This window comes from Dipteris shenzhenensis, chromosome 29 (genome assembly GCF_047967505.1).
Source record: "Dipteris shenzhenensis isolate YYH24624 ecotype China chromosome 29, Dip_SZ_1.0, whole genome shotgun sequence".
NCBI lineage: Eukaryota > Viridiplantae > Streptophyta > Polypodiopsida > Gleicheniales > Dipteridaceae > Dipteris > Dipteris shenzhenensis.
Window position 1 is genome coordinate 14,132,564 of NC_141624.1, and position 24,062 is coordinate 14,156,625.

At 43.9% G+C, this 24,062-nt stretch overlaps 1 protein-coding gene across 3 annotated transcripts in view; it reads right to left on the bottom strand.

The window, feature by feature from the left end:
• Positions 1–786: 786 nt before the first annotated feature.
• Positions 787–24,062, bottom strand: part of LOC147882461 (uncharacterized) — a 65,281-nt gene continuing 42,005 nt past the window's right edge. For all 3 annotated transcript variants that reach the window (XM_087400775.1, XM_087400774.1, XM_087400776.1), the window contains 10 exons: positions 21,430–21,470; positions 21,208–21,276; positions 20,981–21,081; positions 20,753–20,831; positions 20,519–20,617; positions 2,678–2,746; positions 2,537–2,586; positions 2,307–2,388; positions 1,495–1,589; positions 787–1,294 (listed from right to left, as the gene is read on the bottom strand). In XM_087400775.1, the coding sequence (XP_087256901.1) occupies positions 1,201–1,294; positions 1,495–1,589; positions 2,307–2,388; positions 2,537–2,586; positions 2,678–2,746; positions 20,519–20,617; positions 20,753–20,831; positions 20,981–21,081; positions 21,208–21,276; positions 21,430–21,470 (779 nt within the window). In that variant the 3' untranslated portion in view covers positions 787–1,200. The remainder of the gene's footprint in view (positions 1,295–1,494; positions 1,590–2,306; positions 2,389–2,536; positions 2,587–2,677; positions 2,747–20,518; positions 20,618–20,752; positions 20,832–20,980; positions 21,082–21,207; positions 21,277–21,429; positions 21,471–24,062) is intronic.

Sequence of the window (24,062 nt, forward strand, 5' to 3'; positions counted from 1 at the left end):
TGAGTGTCAACATCGAGGGAACAACGCAAGAGAGGAAGACAGACGATCTTTGGTTCCCCGTTTGTATATGATCGTATTCGGCTCTCTTATTATATAATAAAAGTTCTCGGATTTATATTTGAGCATTCGAGTGATTAAATGTTCCATTTTTATAAAACTCAAACTATCGAATGTATCATTCTTTATTTCTTCCCTGCATCAAACGAGCGTTGTTGTGAGGACATACTTCGTGAGAGGAGAGAACAAAATACATAAAAATCCTTGAGGTCGTGGTAAGTCTTTGACAGAGCCAGGCCTAGGTGTCGAGATATGTCGATTTTATTATCTGCATCGAGAAACCTGCCTTCACACGAGGTGGGCACACTTTTCCGTCATGATGCAATGAAATTTTCCCTGAATAGATATGGGATACATAAGAGCAATAAAATATACATGCAATGAGATCTTCTCTAGGCAAGTATGAAATACAATAAGAACATTCAAGGTAATAAAAATTTAAGGTTTACACCTCATGAAGTTTCCCCACAATTGAGATATGGTAGACTGCTCGAATAAAAATTTCATAAGCTTGATGAAACGCTCACGTAGGTATGGTTACATAATGAGTGCTTGGGTTATCGTAGTGAAACGCTCACGTAGGTATGGTTACATAATGAGTGCTTGGGTTATCGTAGTGAGGAATATTAAAAAATGATAAAATGAAATTGTAAGCCCTGAAGAAAAGGAGTAAATATGAGAAAAAGGTAAAAAGGTAAGAGAAACGAGATTGAAAAGCCAGTTCCCCGAGAACAAGATTATGGTTATTGGTTTTTGCAATAGCATCAACTTGATTTATGACTATTTTTAACAAAGCCTATCAAATAACGTGTTTATTCAGCATAAGCCTCACGAATAGTCTACTTTATTCAGGATACCCTACATCATGACTTGATAAAACTATGAAGAAAAGTTACAATCACTAGTGCATGTGTAGATCTTACACCATGCTCTCACTGATACACAAGTTGAAAATATCTAGTTGCAAATATGCAAAAAATGTGTATCGTCTTCAAACTAGGTATTCCTTTGAACAGTAGGAGAAAATGCAATCATTTCATTACAATATCTGGTGGTACAAAAACCAACTGCTCTTTGATGAGACTGACATGTGATTTGTGGTATATATAACTTCTGTTCTTCAATAGGCACCTCTCTGACTGCCTATAAAGATCTGGAAGCAGAGCCCCCACCTTGCTTGGCCATGTCCCTCATTCGCTCCAAGATATCTTCAAAAGACGGACGGAGGGCAGGATCACTGCAAAACCAGAAGTCGAGAATATCTGCAGATCTTATTCTCCTCTGACATGAAATGTGTGAATGCACTACTAAACTGCATAGGTGAGAAATTGAAGATTCATTATAGTGAAGAAGCTGAAATTGGTGGCACAAGGCTTCAAGCTATACAACGTTATAGAAGAATGAGACTTCATTTTCCCTAGTGGGGTAAAACCTAACCTTTGCCAACAATCTTGCATGACAGAGACCAGCTTTGGATCCAAATTTGCAGGGATTTCCAATCTATGATCCATGAAACCGACGACTCCAACAACCTGTCAAATCACCATCATATATGTAAATATGAAAACCCAAAAATTACGACTCGCAACAAAAAAGAAAGCAGAATGTGCAGCCATCCATGGCCAAAAATGGTCTCAAAGATTCAGGCTGGAGTGCATTGGATGTCAAATTGAAGTATGGTATCCCAGATACAATGAATTTGGGAAGCTGTGTTTGTTAAAAACATAAAGACGAGGAGCCCATTTCCACAGTTTGATTCAAAAACATTATCGAAATCTATACAGAAACTTGTCTACTTCATTTTTGTCCACAGAAATATACCAGTCCCATCCATAGCTAGCTTCAAGGAGAGAAGCTAATATGTAACAAAATCCATAACAAGAAATATTTCATTATGAAAATAATCAATAAAAAGTTAAAGCTGAAGAATATATAAAAATGCCTGCACACAAGACCTGTGCTCCTGCATTGAGTGTCAAATATCGTAATGTACTTTTTTCATGTATCAAGCTCTTGTTAAAATTTGACTATCGGCAAATTGTTGGGCAACAACACTACTCATAATACATTTCATTCATGACAACAGCACTGCGCATAATACGTTTCATTCATCACCTTCTCTTCATAGTTCTGCTCTCAGCAAGCCTGGAGCCACCCTAAGACACTTGAATCTTGTGTGTTTCTGTGTATTTTCCAAGTTACAAAGAGGCTTTATTAAAATTGCTAAATCTGACAATTGAAGGAACCACCTGCATGGCATTAAGACCCTCCCAGGGAATCTGTTCTGTTGCCAACTCCCATAGAATTACTCCAAAACTGTATACATCAGACCTGCACATAGCAAACAGTAACGGGGGGAAAATGACCTATTCCTGCAAATTCTACTATGTTTGTTTGTTCTCAATTGACTGTGCTCAATTTTGCCGTATAAACTTCATCAGCTTGATCTTATCTCTTGCTACTTCAACTGCATACTCACTTCTCATTTGACGGTTCATTTCGGAGGACTTCAGGGGCCATCCACTGCGGCTGAAACCAATGAAACATTCTCTTAGCCTCATCACTACCTGTAAATGCCAAAACAGAGATTCATAATTCTGGAGAGTAAAGCCTTCCATACCGTGCCCTTCCCAGACCTTGACGTAAGATAGGTTGCATGTTTCATCTGCGATAGGCCAAAATCACCAACCTGAGGGATATCAACACCCACTGAATAGTTAGATGAAGGAAAACAAAACAAAGCTAGCACCTCTAGGCTCCAGGTATCTGGTAAATATTGGTATTGCTTTCATTTTCTTTTAATTAAATTTGTAAGAAGCTGCTCTCAGAAATCCTTCAAATATTTTCCCTCTATAAGTTTGCACATCTTTTTTCTCTCTTTGTCGTTGCTGAAAAAAATAACCTGTGAAGAAAGTTTAAACATGATCTTTATTTGCCCTGTATGCCAACAATGCATCCACAGAAGACTGTAGTCCTGCATGTTGAATTTTTTTTATCCTCGTGTGTGTGCGCGCACGCACGCACGCTTGTAGGTGGCTGTTCCTTTTTTAGGGACTGCTCTTTGTGATATAATGACATATATACCTTTGTAAGACTAGAATATATCCAACATGCGCTTGTAGGTGGCTGTTCCTTTTTTAGGGACTGCTCTTTGTGATATAATGACATATATACCTTTGCAAGACTAGAATATATCCAATTGTACAAATTTAGAGTTTTTGTTGTTCTAAAGTCTAAAATTCTACAAAGAAAATAAAAGAGAAAACAAAAGAGAAGAAAAAAGAGGTAACAATTTTTTTTTGAAAAACAAAAGCAAGACATACTTCGCAAGCAAAGCAACACTTATGTCGTCATCAATGCCCAATCATAAGCGGCTATACTGGGTTTCTAAAGACCCGTGGAGTCTCTTGGGCAAACCCAATGCGCTTACTAAAATACGTCCAAAAAAAGGAACAAAAAAACAAAACAAAACAAAACCAAAAAGAACAAAAACAAAAGAGAAAGAAAACAAGAAATAAAGAAGAAAGGAAGAAGGTGACTAAGCAAAAATAAACAAGCAATCAAAAAACAAAATTGACCAAAAAACAGGAATAAAATCTCTCCCTCTCTCCGTCTCTCCCTCTCTCCCTCATGTAGGAGTGAAAGAAAGAATTAAGCTAAACGAACCTCTTACACTTATGTACCCCTTCCTACAAAGTTACATGCCTAACTTAGAAAGCACATGCATACTCAAACTCTTTTTTGAAACTAATAGAAAAACAGGCTGTTCAGCTTCCCGTTTTTTGTTTTTTGTTTCTATTCAATCATTCTAAACATGCCCAAGGCTTTTGCCCAAAAATAAATAACCATGCCTAAGGCGGATACACCATAGATAAAAGACTTCATATATATGATTGTGCATACTTTTTTCATTATTATTCTTGGATTATACCTCTTGTATATTAGTAAATTGATCAAATTACTAAATAGAGCGATAAAAGACTCCTCAGTTGTACAAAGGCAGGAAAATCTATGGAATTGGGAAGAAATAACTCCAAATTGAAATGTTTGATTCAATGTGAGGCATTTTTATAATGTGTAGACCCTATATTCAGGTTGTCCATGTTTATCATATATATCCACCTCTAATCCTACGGTTGAGAAAGTCTAAGCGTTCAGCTCACAAGAGTCACAAGGATAGATTCCTTCTCCAAAAGCATCAGTGTCATTGTACATAAAGTCTTCAAAGTCAAGAACATCTGGTACAAATAAATCACATCTATAAAACGACTAACTTGGCTTAGCTTATGTAAAATGATAAGGTAGGTATTGAGACGTTGCATAAACTCAAATTCATAAGTGAAAAGATAAAAGTTTGCTAAAAAGACAACACAATTAGTGTCCATAGGGATTCCTATAATTTGTTGAAACAAAGAATCACCTATTGTGATGTAAACATTATCTAAAAGAAAATCTATCCAAGAGCAAACATCTTCAACACTTACCTTTGTGTATCTTTTCGATGTCATGATCTTTATTATTTAGCCACACAATGTCAAAACATAAAGCTATTTTCTCAACTTTTAGCACTTTGCATCTATCTTTGTCAAAATCTCAGCTTAAAAACTTTAACCATTATCTTTTTTATTCTAGACTTCAAATCTTCCAGCTCAATCTTTGTATAAAGCGTAATAAAATCATACCTTTAAAGGAGAATAGGAGACTCTTTTTCTTGAATGCTTTGAGAGGAATTAAAATTTTTTACAATAGGAATTACTCCTACCAAGTCATTTAAAATCCAACTTGAATGCGAGGGGACATTTGCCTCCTTTAATAGGTCCCTCCAAAGTTCATGGACACTATGCAACATGGCTTTGAAGCTGTCGCTTAGACATTTAGAGACATCTGTCAAAGTAGTCTAACAAGCAGTTACAAATAAATCTTGGCTTTTTTGGAGTTTTGTGAAACTTCCAAGCAGCACAAAGAAGAGAGATACTTGGATTGCAAACAAACCTTGAGACTTACAAAAACTCTGGTGTTTTGAAAAGGGAAGTAAATCACGAACAACATGTTAGATTGCAGGAGAGCTATAACCCACAGCCGTTCATGACATTTTGGCACCTCATTCTTTCCCCTATACTCTTCTGCAAAATTTGGAAGGAAGAAGCAGAGCCTACATCAGCCATTGGCTGAGGCTGGTGGAGCTGGTTGGACAATGGAGCCAGCCAACCAGATCTAGAGATGGGCTGCCCAAGGGGGCTGGAACCTGCAATGAAAGAAGGGCAATTGCCCTAGTTTTATAGCCCCAGTGGGGAAGGAAGCTGGTCGGCCAATTTTGTCCTCCATATAGGCCAGGCCACAGTCCCATGCATAGGGGGGAGTTCCAAGCACATTTACTTAGTTGACGCACCCACTTGCAAAACGATTCAAACTTAGCTCCACAATCCCGCAACATAACTTAAGGTTTCCATACAAGGGTAGGTATATGACTATGTTGGTAAAGAGGAATGTTAAAGGGCTATTCTTACAATGAGTTGATTTTCCTTCCAAATTAAAACCTCTTGGGAAGAAAGTGTGTTTCACCCAAAAAAAAAAAAAAATTGGGATGTGGGAGGGGGGACGATGAGTTGATTTTCCTTCCAGATTAAAACCTCTTGGGAAGAAAGTGTGTTTCACCCCAAAAAAAATTTGGGGAGACGTGGGAGAAAGGGGGGGGGCTGCTAGAGCGCTTTGAGACCTCATATGCCATTCGTGACTGTATTTTTGCCACTTCAGTCTAAAGAGACATGGAAGCTAGCTAGGAATGGAATGAAAATATGGAAAGCATAATGAAAGGCAAAATGGAAAGGAAAGAAAGTACAAGTGCAAGGCAATAACCAAAATACTCACAATGTATTGATAGCTTGATGTTGACTGTTATATTAGACAATAGACAAGTACAACACTTTATAGTGTGACACTAGACTCTAGAAAGTCACAATGTCTATGGGATATCTCCCAATATGACACGTGGCACGTCTAAGACTCACTAGACTATAAAACACCACCTAGAACACACATTTTTGACTCACTTTGGCTTCATATTCCAACACCCCCCCATGAAGGCAAGGTGAGAGACTACTGGAATGGAACCAATAACAGAACATGACAATGACGGTCATCAAAATTGTGCATGCTGGTCTAGAACTAGACATGGCTCCCACACAATCTCAGAGGCAAGTGGCTCAGAGACTAGTGAGCATAACATAGAAATCTCATCTAACATGGCTCAAAGGCTCATCATGCATGGATGCATGATCAACTCAGAGATCTAGAAGACCAATGCACCAACATCCTAGAACTCTCAAGCCAGGCCTGATTAAAAAATAGACCTATCAATGCCAATACATGGCTCCCACAGTACATCCCCCCTTGGCTTCATAACAGGACATGTTAGGAAGCCACACACCAAAATAGGAAAACCAATACATCTTTTTAGGAGGACTATCCAAGGTAGAGGACCTTTAGACTCAATGACAACCAAACACTCAGTTACATATTATTTTAGGGGGACTACCAAGGGCAGAGGATCCCAAAATACATCAAGCTGTAGGAATAATAAAAATAGATCTCTTAGGAGTAAGAGATGTCCTCCAAGTAGCCACTGCACATGTGCACATCCCTGCGAGTCGATGACCATGTCGATGAAGCACTAGGCATGGATGCCCCAAAATATATGTCAGTGAAGTCCATGGGGTAGCTGATTGGAGCAGTCATGGCATGACTCTCAAAATAGAAGATAGAAAGTCACCTAAAAGTCAATGTAGATGCCGAAGGTGCCACAAGGACTAGTAGAGTCACTCAATGTGCAAGCCTAGCACCACGGGCAATCAAAGAAGTAATCGGAGAAGCCGAAAAGTAACCGTACCTCACATCAAGATCATTTTTCTTTATCTTCTTGCTGCAAATTAGTGTGCCACTTCTACCTTGCTTCTTTTTGCTAAAGTAGGAGTCTACACACCGTATGTGTGCAAAATGTGACAGTTCGAATGGCGAGGAGATAGAGGAGCTCAGAGTTGTGGGACAGCTCAACAACAAGGGGGCTGCGTATGCACAACAGGAGAGGCGTGAGCACTAGCAGCAGCTAGCAGCAGCAGCTAGAGCTATGTTTGGAGCAACATGGGCAGCAGCACTACATGGGCAGCGTGGAGGTGCATAGACAGCAGCAGCAGCTCATACGAGAGAGTGTGGTGGGCAGTAGAAGCAGCATTGGGACAGAAGATGGCGCACATTTCGAGGTGGTCTGTACGGGCAGTACTGCAGAAGCGTAGGGACAGCAGGCCTATTGTACGGTGCAACAGTCCGTACAGCTGTACGGCTGACTGTACGGCCTGTTTGCAGGTCAATGGAGAGGCATAGGTCCGGGCTGATACGGGCTGTTGTACGCTGATGCTGAGGCTAAAGGGCAGTCGATAGTGAGGCTTGGGTAGGACGAGAGGAGCTCATGGTGGAGAGGCAAAGGAAGAAGAGGGAGTGCTTCAAGGAAGGAGAGGAGAAGAGAGTGGAACTAGAGTGGAAGGAGCTAGCCTAGAAGCTAGCTAGGAACGGAATGGAAATATGGAAAGCATAATGAAAGGCAGAATGGAAAGGAAAGAAAGTACAAGTGCAAGGCAATAACCAAAATACTCACAATGTATTGATAGCTTGATGTTGACTGTTATATTAGACAATAGACAAGTACAACACTATATAGTGTGACACTAGACTCTAGAAAGTCACAATGTCTATGGGATATCTCCCAATATGACACATGGCACGTCTAGGACTCACTAGCCTATAAAGCACCACCTAGAACACACATTTTTGACTCACTTTGGCTTCATATTCCAACACAGACCCCCTTTCAGCCTCGGCATCCCTGCACCTAGGCTAGGCCAAGCTCCCATGACAGCTCGCCATCCATTTGAAGGGCGACCTTCACGTGCACAACTTGTTTGAGGGCTCAGCCCTGCCGTTTTTTCTTCTGCTGCTACCCCACTAGCCTTTCTTTCCAGGTCTACTCCTCGCTTTGCTTGCCGCCTACTGTGTGTAAGTGCATGTGTGTATTTGTATGAGGCAAAGGAGAGAGATTGGTCTGGATTCAAACCATTGTTTCTGCAGCGCTTTCATCTGTATATATTTCTGCCCCAGCCTATGGTCGTTATCTCACCCTGTTTTGGGTGCGAGTTTTTTTGTTTGCTGCGTGCACTGGGAGGCTCTTGTACTCATTGAACCTCTGGAATAGTCCATACACTTCAGGACTAGCACCCTTGGAAACATTGCTTCTTGGTGATTCCCTGCTACTATGAGCTGTCACACCACTTGTATGGTATGTTCTCCTTGCGGTAAACCGATAGGATCAGCCTAAGGTTCAGCAGGAGTATCAGCATCTGAATCTGATCATCACCTTGGGTCTGTTGCATGAGCTTTTTCCCTTTGTGGACTTGGTTTCTCCTGAGCTGGTCAAGCCTTCTGTTCATAGCTGCAAAGGAATTCTGCATCCTTAGTCTGTTGGCCTTAATCTCCATGGTCATCTCTATAAGCACCTGCAATATAGGATCTAGATAGGGCCATCTGTAAACCCTTGTTTGCTACTGGCAGGGGCATCCAAATGGTCCAGGCTATCTTCATGGACTCCTTTAAAGGTACCAATGCCTGATCGAGTTGTTCCCTTCGACCTCATAGTGTCGATTACAGCATCATCCTTAGGGATAGACTCAAGATCTCCCATAAGAGTGACCTCTAGGCCTCCTTGCAGGCATATTTATGATTCAAACCAATTAGAGGTAAAGTGATGTCTGAACACCGTTCAGATCACTATTTAGGAACCTGTTTAGAACACCATTTAGAACATTGCTTGTCCTGTAGACATACTGTTCGGTAGACTCTGCCAGAACAGTATAATGCCAGTTGCCTGTTGGAAAGGTCACCTCCCCATCTGTAAGCCCCCAAATGAGGAGAGCGTGGGGGAGGGAGACTTAGGGCAGGATGTGCCCCAAAAGAAGAGAAGCGGGTACCTGGCTGTTCTGCAGGAGCATAAGGCGGAGCAGAGGACAGCAGTAGGGAACCAAGAGAAGAGACCACGGATGACATCAGCAACAGTACGGAATAGTACAAAGCTGAGGCGCACACGTGGCAGATCAGGAGAACAGGGTAAACAGGTGCTGACATGGCAGGTCAGGAGCGCAGGTGTACGGGGCTGCATGCGGCCTGGTAGAGCAGCAAATGGGGTTGCCAGTGGGCAGTGGCATGCCTTATATAGGCTGGGCCCCTGCCTTGATTGGAGGGCCAAAAGCCCTAGAAGTGTGGGCCAAAGGGCCCTAGTTTTGTGAGCCCTTAAAGGGCTGGTTGGGCTGAGCCAACCAGGTCCGTTGGGCCAGCCAACCTGGTCTGTCCAGTCAGCCCAGATTGGGACAGACTGGTCGGGTTTTTGACAGGCCCCTAGGCCTATAAAAGGAGGGGCTTCATGCCCCATTATTTATCCAGCATAGCCAGCAGTTCCAGGGCAGAAAGGAGCAGCAGGAAGCCTACTCTCTGGGCCTATCTACAGGAGGTGAGAGAGTGCAACAAGGGCTGCAGACTTAGCCAGGAAGGGGCTGGACCTTGGCTGTCTTCTAGGGCAGCAAGGTGTTGTGATCACATCTTCTGGAGCAGCCATTCACAAGCAGGTTGGAGCAGTGGAACAGTTATCTTGGAGCCTACATTCAGGAGGACCAAGGGGACCTGTGTGCTGCAGACAAAGCTTGGCAGGGGCTGCCCACCTAGGCTGATTCTCAGGCAGTAAGGTGGAGAAGACCACACTGGACGGAAAGTCTACAGACGCTCGAGGTGAAGCACGCGGGCTCGAGTCTAGAGATAGCCGGCAGATAGGAGAAGGACCTTGTGGTTAGATCAGAGGACCACACCATTGGTGGGACTCTGGATCTATCTCTTTTGTATTGTGTCCATAGTTTTGGACGGAAATATATAAGTTTTGGTGTCTTCTATATCTGGCTGGTTCATTGTCTATTGATGAGTCTGCACACCTATTTTATGCACATTAAGTAAAGAAGTTTGTGATTCCACACCCCACACCACACCGTGTGAGCTCCTGGGCATTACTATCAGTCTTCCGCTGTGCGTACCCTCTGTTGGGTCATTTCTAACATGGTATCAGAGCCCAAGTAGGAGGCTCACAGGTGTGGGAGCCTGAAGACAGGGACCTTGCTGAAGAACGACCCTGATTCAGAAGCTCTTGGGAATCGACTTCCACGACTAGAGGATTGTGCCCTTGCGAGAAGGAGGGTGGCTCAGGTCCAGTCAGGTGCGTTTAAAGTTCGCAGTCCAGGTTATCTAGAGATGTACTTTTGTTGCAGACCTTGCCAAAGGAAGAACGGGGTGAAACAGACCCTCAGAGCATGGTGCCTGGAAGACTCCAGGTTGTTCACTCATTATGAGGGGGACAACTGGAAGATCGTGATGGCTGGTTTGCTCAAGTTCACAGGCGGGAACGTGACTGAAGGAGGTGGTGCCAGGAGGTGCTACCAAAGATGGACATGTGTACCAGGATGGTGTGCGGAAGCGGAACCGGACCTGGTGGAGCAGGAGCCACTGGATAAAAAGACAAGAAAAGATTTCGACACCAAAAGGTTGCAGAGGACTACGACCAGGGAGTTACTGGAGCATCGTCATCGACGTGTTCGCATTGCGCCGAGATGTGTCGGTGAGAGGGGGTGTTGGAAAGGTCACCTCCCCATCTGTAAGCCCCCAAATGAGGAGAGCGTGGGGGAGGGAGACCTAGGGCAGGATGTGCCCCAAAAGAAGAGAAGCGGGTACTTGGCTGATCTGCAGGAGCATAAGGCGGAGCAGAGGACAGCAGTAGGGAACCAAGAGAAGAGACCACGGATGACGTCAGCAACAGTACAGAATAGTACAGAGCTGAGGCGCACACGTGGCAGATCAGGAGAACAGGGTAAACAGGCGCTGACATGGCAGGTCAGGAGCGCAGGTGTAGGGGGCCGCATGCGGCCTGGTAGAGCAGCAAATGGGGCTGCCAGTGGGCAGTGGCATGCCTTATATAGGCTGGGCCCCTGCCTTGATTGGAGGGCCAAAAGCCCTAGAAGTGTGGGCCAAAGGGCCCTAGTTTTGTGAGCCCTTAAAGGGCTGGTTGGGCTGAGCCAACCAGGTCGGTTGGGCCAGCCAACCTGGTCTGTCCAGTTGGCTTGGGACAGACTGGTCAGGTTTTTGACAGGCCCCTAGGCCTATAAAAGGAGGGGCTTCATGCCCCATTATTTATCCAGCATAGCCAGCAGTTCCAGGGCAGAAAGGAGCAGCAGGAAGCCTACTCTCTGGGCCTATCTACAGGAGGTGAGAGAGTGCAACAAGGGCTGCAGACTTAGCCAAGAAGGGGCTGGACCTTGGCTGTCTTCTAGGGCAGCAAGGTGTTGTGATCATCATCTTCTGGAGCAGCCATTCACAAGCAGGTTGTTAAACACTACTTCTATTTCCTACTGCAGATCACGGGAGCAGTACCAAAGTTATTCCACCCAGCCAAATCCTGCTGAAGCGTGAGAGCTAACAGAGAAAAATCCGATACCAAAAACATGCGTAAATACACATTCTCTTCTCTCACTAGCTTCAACAAGCCCCATCTCCCTAGATGGATCTAGATGCCACATGTCATTAATACAAGGCCTTCCTAATGCAACATTTCACCCCTCTCTTGGGATGCTTTAATTCCTTTGCCCCTAGGCACATTTCTTGCATTAGACCCTTAGCCTTAGATCCACCTAGTCTGGTGCTATCAACCCTCACTTAGGACCTTGACATTAATTCCCTCCCGATCTTTTACATGAAGCGCAAACAAATAATTACAAACATAGATCCTTTAAGGGAAATGTCGACTGATTCTTCCGAGGTCATGCTACCTCGGCTAGAGCATAACATTCCTTCCCTCTTCAGACATCAGCGTCCTCGATGATAAAGTCTGGGAACACTCTCCGTAACTGGTATACGGATTCCCAGGTAGCTTCGGATAGAGGCTAACCATGCCATGCAACCAACACTGTGGGTATCTTCCGATTTCGTATTTGCATTGTTCCTCGGTCCAAGATTCTTGTTGATTTGCGCCTTGCATTATCCTCTATCTCCTGAAACAAAACCACACCTTCGATTAGTGAGTCACTTGTATGTAAAAATTTCTTTAAGCGCGAAACATGAAAAACCGGGTGCACCTTACACCCCTGTGGCAATTCTAATTTATAGGCTACCTTGCCTATTCTCTTTAGAATTAACCACGGCCCACAGTATCGAGGTGATAACTTAGCACACTCTCCTGAAGTTAACGACTTCCAGTGCGAAGGAACTCTGAGAAAAACTTTTTCTCCTTCCTTAAATACTCTTATAGACCGGTTTTCATAGCCTGGCGGATATTAGCTCTCGCAAGTGCTAGCATCTCCCGCATCTGAACCACAAAGTTCGCGGCACTAGGCACTTTCTGAGGTACTCCAACTATAGTTGGATTTGCTAGTCTATAACCATAGTTCAGCTCAAACGGACTGAACCCGGTAGAGGAATGTTTTCTATCATTGTAGGCAAACTCTAACAATGGCAACCACTTGTCCCACGTATGTTGCCTCAATGACACATATGCCCTCAGCATATCCTCTAAAGTCTGGTTGATTCTCTCCGTCTAACCATCCGTCTCAGGATGATCCCCACTACTCATTCCCAACTCAGTCCTTAGTGTCTCAAAACCGCTGTCCAAAAATGACCGGTAAATCTGACATCCCTGTCTGACACTATGGATCTAGGCAATCCATGCAGACAAAATATATGTCTAATGAACAAATCCGCCACTTGCGGGGCACTAACAAACTCCCTAGTCGGAATGAAGTGAGCCATCTTGGTTAGACGATCAACCACCACAAGGATAGAATCATACCCTCCTTGTGTTGTGCGCAGCCCTACAATAAAGTCCATGGAAATGCTCTCCCACTTACTTAGTGGTATTTCCAAGGGCTGTAAAAGTCCGGGTGGCTTCACCCGCTCGGCCTTGCTTACCTGACACGAGAAACACCGTGTCACATATTCATGAATATGCTTTTTCATCTTTGGCCAAAAGAAATCTCGCTTCACGAGATCATATGTCTTCTCGACCCCTGGATGTCCCGCACATGGGCTATCATGGCACTGTCGAATGACTCTCTGCCTGAGATCATTCTGACTAGGTACTACTACCTTGCCATTTCTTTTTAGCATACCATCCGTTATGGTATATCTTGCATATGTTTGGCCTTTCCTGGATGCCAGGTCATCCTTTTCATTTTCCCCGGGTTTTAACACATGAGCTTTAGGCCATAAGCTTTGGACAAACTCGTCCACCTTTTGAGTTTCTCTGATCTCGATCATTAGAGCACTCTCTAATACCGTGAAACTCAGATTGTACATAATGCGAGACAACCCATCAGCAACCTTATTATCTTTTCCTCTTCGGTACCGAATCGTTAAATTAAACTCCTGCATGAGCTCTGCCCACCTAGCTTGGCAGACCCTTAAGTCAGGCTGTTTACAAAAATGTTTCAGAGTATCATGATCCACATCCACATAAAACTCTGAACCATACAAATAATGCCTCCATGTTTTCAAAGCATGGATAACAGCATACAACTCCAATTCATGAGTTGGCCAATTCCTTTGAGAGGGAGAAAGCTTCTTGCTTTCAAAGGCTACTGGCCTTCCCTCTTGAAGGAGGACTGCTCCTACCGCAATGCCACTTGCATCGATTTCCAGGAACAACGGTTTCTGGGGATCAACTATTTTTAACACCGATCCTGAGACCACAGGTTGTTTTATGGTGTTAAAACTTTCTTGGTGATTCTATCCCCATATAAAAGGTACTTTATCTGAGGTCAGATCAGTCAATGGCGATACTATTTCGGAATATCCTTTGATATGCCTTGGACAAATCCCAAGAATGATCGCAACGCGGTCAGACTCTGAGGGATTAGCTAAGTTAGTATCGCAGCCACTTTCCTCGGATCCATTTCTACCCCCTGTGGAGTAATTATGAATCCTAAATATTCAAGCCTAACCATACACAGTATAGTTTTCTTTTTATTTACATAAAGACTGGCTTTCCTCAAAGTACTGAACACTATTCTCAAGTGTTCACGATGCTCAGTAATACTTTTACTGAACACTAGAATATCGTCAATAAAATGTACTACAAACTTTCCGATATACGGACGTAGTAAATCGTTCATAAGCATGACGAATGTCGCTAGAGCATTGGTAAGTCCGAAGGGCATTACCAAAAACTCATAATGACCAAACATGCTTCTGAAAGCGGTTTTATGCACATCCTCGGCTCTAATCCGGATCTGATGGTAGCCACACTTAAGATCTATCTTGCTGAAAATCACGGCTCCATGTAATGCATCTAGCAAATCATCAATCCAAGCCATCGGATACCTGTGCTTAACAATGATATTATTCAATGCTCTGTAATCTATACAGAGGCGAAACGTATCATCCTTTTTCTTCTTTAATATCACTGGCGAAGCAAAAGGTGAGAAACTTGGTTGAATCTGTCTCAACTTGAGGTATTCTTCCAGTTGTCTACGCACCTCTGCCTCTTCAGTAAAACTCATTCTATAGGGAGGTCTATTTACAGGTTCTGCCCCCGGGATCAGTTCAATCTTATGCTGAACATTCCGCTCTGGAGGTAATCCATAAGGTAGTTCATCCCTAAAACATTCAGAGAACTCCTCTGTTATAAGATTAGCCAGCTTGGCCATCTCACCACTTTGCGTAACATCAGTGCTAGCCGAAGAATTATCAACCGGCTCTACCGATGCTGTGCAAAGGAATAAAAACTCTTCTTGAGCTTTTTGGATTTTCATCACGGAAACCAACGGTCCCTGGGGTACATCTTTTTCACCTCGCAAGACATAAAGCACATCATTCATCTTGAATTGATATACGTGCTTTTTCCAATCAATGGCTGGATTCTTCCTAGAATGCCACACCATACCCAGGGCTATATCTGCATGAGCAAGCTTGGTTATTTCAAAATCAAGCTTCTCAGCATAGTCCTGAATACGAAGCTCCAACTGGGTAACCCTTTGGTCCCATACTTCAGTTGAACTTCCATCTGCCATCCTGACTGTATACGCATAGTCAGATGGACTTGTCTTTAATTTCAACCTCTTCACGAGCTTGGAGTTAATCACATTGTGAGTTGACGCCGAGTCAAACAACACAATGACATCATGATTGGCCACTTGCCCTTTCATTTTAATTAACTCCGTATCATTAAAGGCTGTATACCCCGTTGCTGCGGGCTTAGATAGGATGTTATCTGGTGCACTCGTTACTAGCTTAGCAATAGACACACATAACAAACAAGGTACTAACCTCTGAGAAGATCCCGCTAGCTGAATCTGCATCTCTTCCGCTCTGGGACTTCCCTCCATCTCCATGTCGCATTCTGAGACCATCATCTCAGCCATCCGACGATCTTTGTTACGTTGACAATCCTTCCACTGATGAGGCTGAAGGCAACCAAAACATAAGCCTTCTCTCCTCGCTTTTTCCCTTTGTTCTGGGTTTAAGGGAGACTGAGACCAAGCCCGGGCTGCCATTGGGGTTACTTTCCTTTTCACTCCAATGGTGGTACTTGATTTAGGAGTTTCAACTGGTTTCGCCTGCTTGGCTTGACCACTCGGCTGAGAACCACTCCCTCTACTAATCCATTTCTTCTTAAACCCAGATTTCTTCAGATACCCATACTGGGTTCCGACCTGTGCAAACCCACTTGGCCTGCTGCCCTTGGCATCTTCATAGTTCAGGGCTATGGCTATTGCATCATCTAACGTGTTCGCGTACTTAGCCCGAACTTCCATTTTTATCCGATCATTCAATCCAAATATGAAATCTTTCACTTAGATTGATTGAGGCAGGGGTTCATCAACCTTCATTACGCTCTCTCGAAACTTATCAGTGTATTCTGCCACTGACAAATTTCTCTGACGAAGGTTCCTATATTGTTCCCAAGCTCGGGATGCTTCGTCAGGAGGTAAGAAGTGTTTCCTGAATTCTCTTTTAAACCCCTCCTAGGTAGTGGATGCTATACCATCTTTTTGTTGCTTAATCCACCACCGATCCGCTGCCTCACTAAACATGTGGGTGGCCTTGTTGATCTTCTTGATGTCGTTTCTGATTTCACAAATGGCGAACGCCTCGCCCCATTTGTGTAACCAGGTCTCAATGACATCAAAACTACGGTCGTTCATCCGACCAGAATACTTTTCCGGCCTATAATTGGCAATATTTGGTACTTTAGCCTTCCTAGGCTCGACCGTATGAACACTAGACTCCGGTTCCATTGGAGCCTTTCCCTTCTCATATCGAGAAGGTCTGGCAGACATACTGTGTATCACTCTCCTAAGTTCAGACTGCCCTGCATTGGCCTCTAACTGATGCGCTAATAACTGCTGCAAGGCATCCTCAAGTAATGCAATCCTGCCAGATAAGGTATGAGCTACTGGGCACGACACCTGCTGGGTCGGCCGGACTCCTGACTCACCAGGGTCCCTCCAGGAAGCCCCTTCTTCTGCTTCCATTTAGTTCAATGGGTGTTTTTTTTTTTTTTAACACCGCTAGAAAACTGTATTTACAAACTAACACAATTCAGGGTACTGGCACTCTGACACAATTCCCTATACTAGGGAATTCCTGCAATCCCACATGCACACTGACTAGGCCATTGACACAGGCATATATCCCAAATAGCGCTTTTCCCTATACTAGGGAAGCTCCTGCAAACTAACTCTGATTGAAACACACAGGCATAGCCTCAAGCATAATCTGTTCCTGCTATAGCATCATAAACTGCAAACTCTGCTACTACCACAAAAGCCTAATCTGCTTCTGACAAAACAGGAATGACGAAAACCAAAAGGGAAAATAAATAAAGTGCTCCCTGGTCTTGTTCGCTCCTGCCTCAGCTCCACCAACAAATGATGCGCTCCTCTTTTTCTCTGCCAAGGCGTAGCTCTCTGATCGAAATCTGTCTGAGGGAATCAGGTCAAAACTCTCACGGGCCAGCCAACCACGTAGCCAGATATCCCAAAGCCTGCAGCCCCAAGTAACTTCCTGACGCAATTAATGCGTCTGCCTACGAGCTGTTTACGTGACGTTGGAGGGCTTTGACCATAAGACAAAGTGACGAAGTGACGAAATGACGAAACATTTTTTTTTTTTACAGGCTCCCCATAACCTCCGTAATCCTGCCTGCGCGTCGCTCATCCACGAATTTCATCAAAGGCCTCCCGTAACACGTATCCGTCGTAGACCACGGCAGCGCCAGCATTCCGTCGTATATCCTGCGCCTACGTTCTCTGGCTACGGGTCGTCCATCCACGAATCTCCTCGAAGATGAACACGAGCCACCACGCTGTTCGTCGTCATGGGCAACACCCCTCCAAATTCGTCGTCACGTCGCAGGTCAGCGCCGATCCAATCTGTCCGTCGTGTGGAGCTCACGAGCCCCTTTACTGTTTCTCCGTTGGGCGTCACGCGTAGCCAATTCGTCACACCTACGCTCCACGCCTGCTGTCCGCTACCAACGATCAAGTGATACACCCTTCAACTGATAGCAACTAACAATAAACCGTTCGTAGCTTTCGTCACAGCTCACGAACCCCTTCCCTTGGTCTCTTCCTGGAGCTCTGATACCAATTGTTAAACACTACTTCTATTTCCTACTGCAGATCACGGGAGCAGCACCAAAGTTATTCCACCCAGCCAAATCCTGCTGAAGCGTGAGAGCTAACAGAGAAAAATCCGATACCAAAAACATGCGTAAATACACATTCTCTTCTCTCACTAGCTTCAACAAGCCCCATCTCCCTAGATGGATCTAGATGCCACATGTCATCAATACAAGGCCTTCCTAATGCAACATTTCACCCCTCTCTTGGGATGCTTTAATTCCTTTGCCCCTAGGCACATTTCTTGCATTAGACCCTTAGCCTTAGATCCACCTAGTCTGGTGCTATCAACCCTCACCTAGGACCTTGACATTAATTCCCTCCCGATCTTTTACATGAAGCGCAAACAAATAATTACAAACATAGATCCTTTAAGGGAAATGTCGACTGATTCTTCCGAGGTCATGCTACCTCGGCTAGAGCGTAACACAGGTTGGAGCAGTGGAACAGTTATCTTGGAGCCTACATTTAGGAGGACCAAGGGGACCTGTGTGCTGTAGACAAAGCTTGGCAGGGGCTGCCCACCTAGGCTGATTCTCAGGCAGTAAGGTGGAGAAGAACACACTGGACGGAAAGTCTACAGACGCTCGAGGTGGACCATTGGTGGGACTCTGGATCTATCTCTTTTGTATTGTGTCCATAGTTTTGGACGGAAATATATGTGTCTTCTATATCTAGCTGGTTCATTGTCTATTGATGAGTCTGCACACCTATTTTATGCACATTAAGTAAAGAAGTTTGTGATTCCACACCCCACACCACACCATGTGAGCTCCTGGGCATTACTATCAGTCTTCCGCTGTGCGTACCCTCTGTTGGGTCATTTCTAACATTGCCAGGGCACTATCCACGTGGCAAACGCACATATTGCCCTAATTCATACTTTTGAGCGCTCAATCTTCAACAAATGCCCCAATTTAGGTATGAGCAAGATAAAACAGGAAAAGATAGCATATAAAAGTGAAAAGCCCCAAATTTCATTGTCTGAAAGAAGACATTGACAGCTGAAAAAAAAGGTGCTACCTCAGAACACATTTTGAGGGCAAATGAGCTCTGATGGCAACCAAACCTGGTACATCGTTTGCTGCAATTAGGGCGACTCCCTGTATGCAATCAAAACAGCAATCGGAGTAGTAGATCTCCAGATCGCTCAAAAAGGGAAAAACTGTCTGTGTCAACTTTTAGGCCCGCAATATGGGTCCAAACCAAGAATTTTGCTGCAAGTGCTCAGGGATTTGATTCAAGAGATCATTGCGATCACATAATACATTGATGAAAGAAATTCGCAAATCTATTTTTGAATCTCTAGCAATCTGACACGTGGCAGACAAAGATTGGGATAACTTATACAGTGGGCTAGGCCTTATCTTCTTGCATCACACATGATGTCACTAGGTGACCTCATGCGTGATGTGACAGGAGGTGTATCATAGACTCATGAACACATGCTCCAATATCAAAGATAAAATGATAAAGGATTGCCCACCAAATCCTATGAAAAGTGCAGCCATCCTATAATCTTCTAGCTAGAGTCTAGACTAGCACTAGGGATAGCAGATTGGAATGAATAGACAGAACGGCAAGTACATGTGGATTCCACTTGCAAATCATTAGGGGAATACCTGGAAATCTGAGATATCCAAAGCTTGTGAGGGTCTGCTGCTGGATACCGAGGGGGTATACAACAGGATATCTAGATTTTGATATTTTAGCAAAGCAGCACATTGCCCTAGTATTGGAGAGTGTGCGGCACAAGCTTCTGCATCGGAGCTTGACCAAACCTTCTCTAGCAGGTCGGGCCCTTGTGGTCAAGTAAGTCCTCTTGAAGACGGCATGGTACATAGCCTCATGCTGGTGTTTCCACAGCGGGTACATGATAAATTCCAAAATCTAAGCTTCTACCTCCGCAACAAAAGAATGGCACCATCTTCTCTAGCCTCAAGAAATTGTACCAGGATGCACATTAGATCTCTCTTGAAAGGCATTGCAGCTTCACCTCAAAGAATAGCATTTAGTTCCGGGTGTAAGAATGGCTGCACCTGAATCACACAATTGATTCACAAGTCTGCCAATGCCCACTTCATTGGCAAACATGCCTCCTAACACACTTCCATGCCTACTAATCGAGGCATATCTAAGCAGCAGAGAGGATGGTGGTCAAATAGGTGGAGGAGAAGAAAAAGCAGAAAGTAGGGTGGTCAGGTAGGTAGAGGAGAAGGAAAGGAAGAGAAGAGTGGGTCCCCATTGGAGGATCCATTCAATGCAACACCTCAGCAAAGGTCAATGCATTGTAGACATCCCACACATTAAGAGTTGGTCTAGCAGGCCACGAACAGCTGCATAGCAAGCTGGAGCCATCTATATGTCTGTCCAAAATATTATGCCTGTGCAAGACAAGAAAAGGCAAAAGATAAATGCTGCAAAAAAGGAGGATGTCCATCTCCCGGGAGTTCCATGCCACCATAATTGTGCTTCCCAGCAAGAAGTGTGTATCCCATCACCTGGAACCATGTTCTGCTTTAGCCTTAAATTTTTGGCACACCTGCCCAACCAACATTATCACAGCCCTTATCCCCCACACCACCAACGTTCAGGTTCTCTCAATAATTCACTCCCCACCAAAATTATCATCCCATAAACCATGTGCAATTATAGCATGGATTTTCACACTCATACTACTTCACCCACTACATGGAAACATCAAAACCAACCTTTACAGTCCAGTTCTTATCCACGAGGAGATTGGAGGACTTCAAATCCCGATGTATTATTGGGGGGTTGCGATGGTGAAGGTAGTTCATCCCCCTTGCCTGCAAGATAAAAATGGATGAACAGAACAAAATTTAAGCAGGCTTGCTAAATAAACTGTGAATTGACTGTCCAACAGAAACGGACAAAGCCCAGCTATACCACTACCAAAAAAGTTTGCATGAAAAGTTCCTTACAACATCTAGAACCATAGATAGACGCCGTCTCCAATCCATCCTCTGTGTATTTCTATGCAGCAAGCGGAAAAGACTACCCCTGTAAAACTAGCCAGGATTGTGTCATTATGCATGTCATTTCACTAAAACACCCATCATGATTATCTTTTCCATGACTCCATTCCTGACTCAAAAAAAGGCACTCACAGGCAACACCACCAAGATTCAAATACACCACACAAGATGCACCTTGGCAAAAATTCTGTGACTATAGACAGATGCTGGGGAGAGTAGACCGCCCCCATAAACAAAAGTACATTCGGATGCCGAAGTCGTCGCATGATTGCTACCTAATAAAGACATAAAAATAAGGTTTATTAACACTTCAACTTGTTCACCCATGTTCAAGGCCCATCACACAACTTATCCAAGGAAGGTCAACATGTTAGAACAACACGTTGTTCCTCACAGAATACCTCTTTTCGAAAGTCCTCTAGAAGTTCAGTTGAATATTCTTGGTTTGTGAAGACTTTTACTGCTACATCCTGAATCAAAACACACACAATATTAAAGTTAGGTGCAATAGACAACCTTGATTTTCCAATCATGTTCACTATTCAAGTGTCCATACAAGAAAACGTTAAAATTCACAAAAAAAAAGCATACAAAGAATAAGAACAGGCAATGAATTCACATACCGAGCCAAACCATAGTCCATGATAAACAGTTCCACAAGAACCTGTGATACAAATATTTTATAAGCTCCTGAAAAGAATAGAACTTAATATAAAAAGAATTACCATGCTATGAAAGTGCATTTCTACAGCTGTGGCACCAGCCACTCTGACGAAATCAGGGCATCATGCAGAAACTCAAATAATGACCAATATTGGCACGTTGGTGGTAATTGAGGTCATGCGTTGCAAATGAAAGATATGGACTTAGGCCATATACCACTTGAAATTATTGCAGCATATGAAAGCTCACTTTTGGAATGAACGAGAAAGGAGAGTGCACCTTTGCTTTTCGATAGAGGAGCAGCTTCTGGTAAAAACCAATTTAGATTTAGAGCAGTAAGTTCACGACAGCTCTATAGATCCTATGACATTCTGCTCAAAATTACAGATGATAGCAGGATGTTCACAGTGGCTCATATAGATCCTCTGACATTCTGTTTCAATCAGTCAAAAAGCTTACAGCTAGTTCATTAACTGTACATAGGTTACCTGTTTGGTCCCTAACACGTTGTGCCTTGCAAGCCTAGCTACCCAATCCTAAGTTCTGCTGTGAAGCATGGAGTCCATCTCAACCCTCATGGCCCCTCAATTCAAAGTCTTGGTTCTTAAAACAGGTAAGGTTGTGAGGGCTGTACAGTCTAGATTGAGCGAAGATCAAAGAGTGGGTGCTCAAGGATGCTTTGACTGCAAATTCGATGCTTCTACACATCCTGTCAGCAATGATATCATTTGAAGCCTCGACGATTCTGAAGGATCTGTTCGAGACCAATAAAATGGCATGCGTTGTGACCCTCCAGAATCAATCGACATTTACACTTGGCCATGCTCATGGTCACTAAACTTCCATGGAGCTACAATGGGTTAGTGACAACCCATGAGTTAAAAAAAGATCGAAGCCACTCACTTTTATGAGCTTGGTTGGTTATTGCTCCAAGAGAAGCTCGAGAGAAATCGTTGAAGGAAGCTGGTAGCGATAAGACCTTTATTGCTCCAAGCAAAGGTAAGGATGGAGGCAGGAGCAAGTCCAACAAGCACAAGCCCAAGGAGAACGATTCTTTAGAGGATGGAGACAATTCAAAGAGTGGTGGAAAGAAGAACAGAAGTGCTACTATGGTCATTTGCTTGGGCTCTTTTTTCAGAGGCAGGCCCTCTCTTTTCTTCAGATCTATCTTCTTCTTGCAATTCTGCACCAAATTTGAGACTAAGGAATGATAGCATACTTGATGAGCATGGCAGACCACTGGGCACTTCTCATTATATGCAATGGTCTAGATGAGAGAGAGGCCCTGCCTCTTCTATGGGATTCTAGAAACCTTTCACAAAACTTCCAGATTGTAAAGTACAATTGGTAAGTCACCTCAGAGTAAGTGCAGGGAGAATTCAGCAAACTAATGCAGCCATACCCATGGATTGGGTTGACACAGATGACATGCATGTTTCTTGCTCTACGTGGATGCGGGCTTTCATCGTGGCAAGTATTCCGATTCAAGTCATAGCACTACAACAATCAGATGAGGATGGCTTGATCTTCGATGTTCAAACAAGGGGCAGGCTGTCCAGATCTACCAATGATTTTCAGCTTGTTAGGATCTTAGGTTATATGGAGCACGGCTCAGATTCACAATGGTTCCTAGACCGGAACCACTTTTCTCTTTGGGCACATGGAGGATTTGGCTATACGGAAGTGTCCCCATAAAGCTTTTACAATAGGATCTCGGAGAGTGGGACTGGATTGATGCAGGGCACCGAGAGAAGAACATTCCCTTCTTTCATTACATAGTTGGTAATGCCAAGAGATTCAGCTCAGTTGTTGCAGAGGCTGGAGACTCTCTTGAGCTCCTCATAAGGAGAATTTTTAAATTTTTGCTAATTTGCAAAAAGTTTTTTGGAGTAGACTTTGGAAATCCTCAGGAATAGAAAAATCACTCTTTTCTTTTGGCTTTCTATTCATGGTCGGATTGCAATGAACCTATGGAGGTCCAGGTTTGGGGTAGACTCTGCTTGTCCAAATGTTGTTCGACTGTGGAGTCTATCCAGCATTGTCTATGGGATTGCAGACAGGCGAGGATCATTCAGAAGGAGATTGCCCAGATTTGAGTATGTTTGCTCCAATGCCTTTCTTTATGACCTAAGGCTCTATAGCCTGGCTCTCTCTTTTGGTGCTTGAAGTCTTTTATGAGAGGTATGAGTATTTTTGGACTCTCTCGATATGACGACATTTAGTTGAGTCGTGCTCTCTGAATAATGTTTCCCTCTCACACTTCAGGCGGGGCATGCATCCATGGATTCTTCTTAGGAGATACTATCAAGTATTTCAGCATGGCATATCTAGAGAGCCACATGCCAGATGCCCAAGTCCACCCTTCTCACACTTTGGCCATTATTTGGACAAATACTATTCATATGCTGATCGCCCTTTGGAGGAGCATGCAGGGAATAGCTTCTACCAGGAGGGCTACATTCCTTAGGGAATGGAGAGGCTCCTTGTTTTCTCAGAGTCCACTGCAAGGTTGAGATGGCACTTTCAGCCCCGCGGCCTTGGTTTATCTTTTGTTTGCTCTGAGGAGCTTTTGATTGGCCCCTTCTAGGGTGTT